Here is a 7,939-nt window from a genome sequence, read left to right on the forward strand (position 1 = left end):
ACTATAAAAAATGCAACCCAAAGTGCAAAGTAGTAGAATGATGAGGGCTCACTCGTAGAATAACTGTAATGTTTATTTCCACTACTAGTGCCACTCTAGTACGACCTTAAAATGGAGATCAAGGAATAAGGACTAAGCCGTTAATCCATAAAGCCGTTTGAGCATCTATACGATATCCATCTTAAGGCTTTTTGTCCTCACTAGAATTAAAACTTTGGCAAACTCCTGAGAAAACTACATGTTACTAGTAAGGCAAAACTGTGCATTAGTTGACAACTCTGTGCTACTAGTACTACTGGTGACAATAAAATTTTACTAGCACTTCACTAGCAGTACGAGTAGCGCACGTCAACAAGTGCACAGTTTTGCCTCACAGCATGTAGTTGTCCTTAAACGTTTTACATCAAGTACTGCTTAAAAAAATACTTTGCTCTCCAAGTACCACCCCTATGACCAAAATACAGTGCGTACTAGAGGGATTTAGGAGGACCTAAATATTGGGGGTGGGGGACTAAACTGTAAACGACTCAATTCAAATATGTTGCTCATAGGAGTTTAACAAAAATAATACTGGAATAAATGATTGAAAACAAATATTTCGAAATGCAAATGTCTCCTTTCCCTTTCGGTCTTATCCTGTTAGTGGATGCGAACATCATCTTTTTGATCAATGCAAATGTATTTTACTTACGTTAAATACAACAGAACTGTACTTAACAAAAGGTACAATACATACAGGTTTGGAAGGTAGTAGTGGGAAAAAAGAAAAAAAAACATTACTAGTAATACTTAGTAGCTCTACTAGTGCGAGGTAGTCATTCTTATAATATGCCGCATTTTCTTACTCGTTAGGACAAAGAGCGTAGAAACTGCATATCAGCGACATCGAATAAACGTTCTAACGCCTTTCCCTACCGTAAAGACAAATAAGATCATGTTGTTGTTTTTTTTCTTCACTGCTTTTTTGGATGCATCCTCTTTGTCCTGAAGAAGATCCACCCACACACACCACGGCAACAGGTCTCTCCCGGCGATGTAATGTCCGCCTCAGGCCCGGAGCAGATGCTCCCCCAACCTCTGACCCTTACCACTTTTGTGTGGGGGACAGCCTCTTTTGCCTTTTCCCCTCTCAATGACACCCCCCCCCCCCCTCACCCGGCTGACTGGGCCAGGCCTGCCATCTGCCACTCTCAGTGGTGACTTTGTCCCCCACCGACGACACAAAAGCAGACTGATTGTGGCGTGGAAAATGCCACCGGTGTGGAAAAGCTGATGTCAACCACATACAGTAAAGTTTGACACCGTTGTACTTTCTTTTCCTCATCTTTATGAAACTTACATGAGCTTTTGTCCTCTTCCTATCCTTCTCTTAGTCTCTCAAAATGCTCATTTGCTATGAGAATTTCCTTCTGTTTTGTGCTTGTTGGCTTGGATCTTCACAAGCCAAGACCTAAATCCCGGGGTTTAAAATTGGTATGTGTGTACCTCGCTTAAGTGGTTTTGTAATACAGCAAAAATAAATAAATAATAATAAAACAAAGACTAAATCAAAAAGTGACAGAGGTGAATTGTTCTCACGACTGAGGTCATTGGTCTTTTCCTGTCGCGCCCTCTAAAAAGGAGCCAAGTGGAAAGATTTACCAGAGTCCGTCAAAGTAGCATCACTTCATTTGGTGGACATGCGTACTGGTTCGCCCCTCGAGACAAATACCCACTCTACATCTGCTGATTGGCATCAGTCTCTCTACCTGTAATCTCTGTTTATTCAGGTGATCTTTCGTCATCAACTTCACACCATGCCCCCAATATCAGCTGTCATCTTTTGTTTGCCATCTATTTGTTTTTTGTGAAAATACAACACCGTGCCATTGTCGAGTATCTCCGTGACTAAAACGCAGATGGGGCATCACACGCACTCACTCTCGTGGCTCAGCACAACACTGAGCCACGAGAAGAGTTTCTACATTTAACAGTCTCAAGTGCATCTTGTGAGGATTCAGCACCCACTCTAGGCTATGAGCTGCTTATCTCCAAGCAAGACCGATTGCACGGCAAGAGTTATTAGTAGTCCTGCAGTGCAGTGAACCTCAACCACCAGGCCGCGGACCATTTGATACAGAGACAGAATATATTTCATTGATCGTTAGAGTCCGAAAGACGTTTCGTCACGGCCGTGTGATGTGGTAGTAAAAAAGTAAGCGCACAAGCTAGCAAAAATGAGTAAAACACGATAATCTTTGAAGAGCTTCTGCAGAAAGGGGAAAAGGCCAATTGATGACACAGAAGAAGAGCTTTCAACTTCAGAGACAATATCAGCACTCCTACATAAGATATGCATTTATTGCTAAGAGGTGATTCAAAATCAATAAAAACAAAATGGTGGTATAGACTGGACATTAAAGTGGAGCCAAACGCCCAAAATTTTAACGCTGTATGGTTCTCTTCGTAAGTAAAGCAGCACAATTAGCTGTAACCGGCGTATACATGTCACATTCTCACAAATGCGACCTAAAAAAGACGTACAAATGACGACCCCCAGAAGCGAGTGCATGAAGGCAGATGTCATATTTTATACGGATTTGTTTAGAATGAATACTTTGTAGATGTGAGTAAACATCAGCTGATAAAGAGGTTTTGCACAATTAAAATAAATCTGAACATTTTGACATCATGGATTTAGTTCCCCACTTTGTAAGGAAGTAACACACTTTTGGTGTCATTGTCTCCCATTACTTCAAGGTGGGACCGGCTCCATCAATAGAATCAAGCGCAGGACTTCCACTAATCACAACAACTGCATTCAGCGGAATTGTCAGATGTATTTTTGGTCATCGGTTCTTACTTGTTTCTATGCTGGTCCGTCGAAATATTGCTTGGTGCAAAACCTGTTAAGGGCCAGTGGACTGGTGGTTCACGTGGCTGGCTTTTGTCCAGAAACTGTCAATTGACTGGCAGCCTGTCAAAAGTAGGACTCTGGCAAGCGGGGAGCGGCGGCTTTAGAGCTTAAATGAAGTTGGCTCATTGATGCACACTTGTATACTTCTGATGGGCTTAGGACCACATGGAGCTGAGCTTTGACCATGCTGGTAATCCTTTAGGAGGACAAATGAATTCCTTGAGGGAGAGAGAAACATCTCTTTAAGGTTGCGTGTTTGCGAGCTCGCCGCGGTTGGGCTTTTACCAGTGAGACATTTTACTGTCAGTATGCAATACCAGACAGCTCGGTGCAAGGTCAGAGAGGTCTTGATCGCACCGGCCAGGGGTCTATTTTGGTCAAATGCTGGATTTCAAGCAGTTGCAGGTGTTTCCTGGGTTTATTCCCAAAGCAGCACACGTCGGTCTTGCAAACGTCAGTTTGTCCTTATTACCGTGTCACAAAGTTAGGTTTTAGAGACCTACAACTACTTGGGAAATGGGAAGAGCGAGACACTTTGATACCAAACCACAAAGCGTGGGTCTACTTTGCTATTGTCTCGAATCTTTGACATACAGTATTTCAGGTTGGGCAGCATGGTGAGTGAGTGGTTAGCACTTCTGGTGGGAATGTGATTATGAATGGCTGTTGATCTGTATGTGCCTTGAGAGTGAATGGTGACCAGCCCTGGCTGTACTGCGCTTCTCTTGTCAAAAGAGAGAACAATTTAAAATGTCCATGGGTGTGAATGTCAGTGTGAACGCTTCGTCTATACTTTATGTGCCCGCCAATTGGCCGGCAACCAGCCCACACTCTACCCAGATTCTTACTCCAAAAGTCCGATTAGCCTAATCAGTGACTCAAAATTCTCTCTATATGTGCCCAGAGGTTGACGGCCAACCAGCCCAGTGTCGCCAAAAGTTGTCTTCATTTTATTAAAAACGTTTGTCTGAATTGTACATGTTGTACATAGATGTGAATGTGCATCTGAATGGTTGATTGTCTATATGTGCCCTACAAAGGAATGTATTTGAATTGAATGGAGGGATGGATGGATGTTTCAGGTTGGTAAAAGGTGCTGGCGTGACTAAATTTTACATTTCCTGGATGTAGGGAGCAGCGGTATTGTCTTGACACGGGAATATAATCCCAGTAAACCCACTGAAAAACAAAAAAAATAAAAAACATCTGATTACCAGTTTACGCCCACACTAAGCCGACGAGTGAATTTACACCCCGTTCTCACGCCTTGTGGGAACCCAAAGAGGATTTCAATCTTTACCCCTTGCAACTGTGTCACCATATGCTTCCACGCTGAAGCACGAATACACGCAGATAGGATTCTTCCAATGCAAAAACACAGCTTGGTTGCCCACAGAAGATCAGTCATGCTGATAGCTGAGCTCCCGGCACGCTCTGTGACTGATGGCTGCCTGGCTCGGGATGATTAATAGGAGGAAGCGGAAGACGCGGGCAGCGCATCTATCCTGTCTGTTTTTAATTGGGACTGAGCCCCACAGTAAGCTCTTTGTAGAGGCGGAGGATGCCCGTATAGATGCGAGCATATGCACGCGTGCGGGCAGAGTGTGTGTTTGGGGTGGGGGGCGGGGGGGGTGATTGTGCAGATTAGATACTGTGAATTGATGGCCCCGGGCTACTAAGCATCGCATCCTCAATGCTCCCCTTTTGTCCACAGAAAGCAGAAGCGGCGCCCGCCGCGACCACATGCCCCGAGGGGGGGAGGGGCCACCCTGGAGCCACAGTGGAAGAAGGGACTCCTCAACTGGAACCAAGAAAAAATTTCAAATCCTCCTTCCGCCTTCTTTTTTCTTCTTTTAAGATCAAAACAGGGCAATACAGTAGGCTAGTGTTTAGCACGTTCGCTTCACAGCTCTGAGGTTAGAGGTTTGAATCTCATCTCCAACCTTCCTGGCTTCCTCCCACTTTCCAAAAATATGCATGTTAGGTTAAATGAATATTCTTAATTGTCTATAGGTGTGAATGTGAGCGTGAATGCTTGTTTGTCTCTGTATGTGCCATGTGATTGACTTGTGACGAGTACAGGCCAGGTTGTACCCAGCTTCTCTCACCAAAAAGTCACCTTAGTTAAATTGAAGTTCCTAAATTGTTCACAGGTGTGAATGTGAGGGTGTACCCTACTTCTCTTCTTGCCAAAAGTCATCTCACTGCAAATGAAGAGTCTAAACCACCACCATAAGTGTGACTGGATGTTTGTCAATATGCGCCCGCAAATGGGTTGCAACCAGTCCAGGGTGGAACCTCGCTTCTCTCGCCAAAAGTCAGCTGGGATAGGCCCCAGCTCACCTGTGAACCGAATGTCGACAAGTGTTATAGAGAACAAATGGATGGAAGATCAAGAAGATTATACTCAATATGTAAACCACAGAAATAAAAAAAAAATGGCCCACAATTTTACTTCTTTAACCCCCCCCCCCCCCCCCCCCCCCACCTACTCCCACTTGTTTACATTCAAATTTCAGCACTTTAGTCCAATCAATCTCACTCCGTTGACATCAAAACCAATTAGATTTCACAGCCATCTGGGCTTCTAATGGAGATCACACACAAGTGATGCAAAGCGTGGGGGCTGAAGAAGGGGGTGGGCTTACCCATTCAGTAAGCAGGGGACAAGCCTTTTGGATGTGAAGGGGTGGTAGCTGGGAGGGGGTTTATGCTAGAGGTTTGGTGAGTGTGTGAGCGTGTATTTGGGGTGTCTGTGGCATGATGGGAAGGCCCACTCCGATTAGTCACACAGCATTATTCTCCACTGCACAACAATGGGCGACGGGCGGCGGGCGAGCCCCAGCTGTCGCCCCCCATGAAAGAGCAGAAAAACAAGATTTAGGGCTGGACGCGTACTCGCACTTTGCAGTTGAGGGGGTCTTGCATTCATTAACGGGCGGTGAGGAAGGGGTGGGCTTTTGTCCCACTGGCCCTTCCGCACATCTCCAGGCCCGTTGAGCCCGTTTCTTTCATTTTTTTGGAAGGGAACCGTTGGCTCCTGCGGCGGGGGTAAGACTAAAAAAACACACCGGAGCTAGAGGAGGGTCCCCGAGCCTTTGGTTGCCGGGTGCAGGCGCTGCTCAAAGGCTGGAATGGGAACAGGGGGGGGGGGGGGGATATGTGACTTGCACCCTTTTTTTCCCTCGACTCCCAAAAGCTCTCAGATTCCAAGACAGTCCAACGAAATAAATATTTTGATTTGCTTACTTGCAGTCTCCATTTCCATTGGGGGCGGCTTCGCACCTTCCGCCATTCAGACAGGACTCGGTGGGTAGTGAGCATTTTAGACCTGTTGAACGCACACAACTTTATTTGTATATTGTAAAATATATATATATATATTGCACTCATTAGAATCCCTCAAGGGGAAATGCAACTCACACTAATGCAAATATATCCTACAATGCTACAAAAATATTTAATTGAAAATGTGATGGTGGGGTCGAGGACACAGGTCCTGATGGTGCGTGTCTTTCTTTTATGGTGGTGGGGGGGGGGGGGGGGGGGGCGCACACTTTGTAGAAGGGTGGGGGCGAAAAAGCGCGCGGCAGCTGCTGGACTCAAACGGGGTACAAAAGAAATGAGTCCAACACGAGGCATAAAACATTCTACTCGAGCATTGTTTACCTCCTAAACACCCCCCCACCCCCAAAAAAAATACACACACACACACACTCTCTCCCACACATGCAGACAAAAGCCCCCCCCCCCTCAGCCTTACAAAGTCCCCTTGAGCGTCCCCCTGGCCCCAACACACAACAAGCAAGTTATCCTTCATGTCATTCAAAACCGGCTCAATTCAACACATTCGTTTTTGAAACACTTTTTCCAGAAAGTACAAAAAGTAGCTAATCTTTTCATATTTAAATGTTTAAAAGCAACATCTCGTAACTGGTGTGTTCAGGGGACTAACGGAAACGTAGAGATATATATAAAATACACAGTTTAACTCCATTTAAATCCACTTTCTGTATTATAGTGCAACTGTGCACGTAACCGTATGTCCTTCCGTGCCGCACTTCTGCCCAAAATGCACACACGGTGACTCAATATAAAGTTTCTTTTCTATTCCCAACATGTAAAAGAGGAAGAAGAAAAAACAAAAAACATTTTTTTACCTTGTGAGACGAAGATAACGGCCGGAAGGAGAAATGTTAGTCTCGCAAAGAAACGATACATTCCTCCTCTTCTACTTCACAAATTCGGTTTGAGTCCCGCGTAGAGTTGGCATAGATCCACAGTTTGGAGGAGGGGGGGATATACTCCAGGTGTTTGGCGTGGGAAAATGCAAAAATATCAAATATCACGCACGCACACATACACGCACACACAAAATAAATAAAATGACTCGGTTTTTTTTCCCCCCCAGTAACTCCTCAGAGAGAAAGCACAGCATCAGGTCATGGATGTTAACTTGCTGCTTGCAGAGTTCTCAATGAAGTGTTGAAGCTGCTCGGTGCGCTCAGGTCCTCCCACTTTGCAACCCCACCTACTCCTCCCCCTTTTGTGCAGCTGGTGGGGGGGGCACACTTCACTGTAATGCACTGTCTCACAAAAGAATCTGAAACTGAGCTGCTAAAGAGACAGACAGACAGACAGACAGACAGACAGACAGCCTCTGTTCAACATCAAATGAAGATCAGATGTTCTAGAAGGCTTTTCCTGACACGTTTGTGGTCAGCTCTTACAGTAGAAGCCGTTGCCACCATCAGGGCCAATATTATCATTCCAACGCATACCAGGCAAAAGTGTTCATCATAAACAAGGCAGGGGTTGTATTCCTAAAAGGTATATTAAAAAAAAAACTGTACTTACTTAATTCACTGCCATTGACAGCTATGGAAGTCAAATATCCATTTTAACTGGGAGGCGTAGCAGTGAATTTAGTTAAATGATTCAATTAAAATGGGTTGCACACAAGTTAGATTTAAAAAAAATTATACTTAAATAACAATCAGTCCTAAAAGAATTAATGCCAGTGTATTGAACTTCAAAGTTAAA

The 7,939-nt window shown here is 44.7% G+C and overlaps 1 protein-coding gene across 1 annotated transcript in view; it reads right to left on the reverse strand.

Moving 5' to 3' along the window:
• The window catches only part of notch1a (notch receptor 1a), a 28,159-nt gene extending 20,809 nt beyond the window's left edge, over positions 1-7,350 (reverse strand). The window contains exons 1-2 of the mRNA XM_061698082.1: positions 7,057-7,350; positions 6,146-6,227 (exon numbers count right to left, since the gene is read on the reverse strand). Of these exons, the coding sequence (XP_061554066.1) occupies positions 6,146-6,227; positions 7,057-7,117 (143 nt within the window). The 5' untranslated portion in view covers positions 7,118-7,350. The remainder of the gene's footprint in view (positions 1-6,145; positions 6,228-7,056) is intronic.
• Between the last annotated feature and the right edge of the window lie 589 nt (positions 7,351-7,939).

The sequence above is a fragment of the Phycodurus eques genome, chromosome 15 (assembly GCF_024500275.1).
Source record: "Phycodurus eques isolate BA_2022a chromosome 15, UOR_Pequ_1.1, whole genome shotgun sequence".
Lineage (NCBI taxonomy): Eukaryota > Metazoa > Chordata > Actinopteri > Syngnathiformes > Syngnathidae > Phycodurus > Phycodurus eques.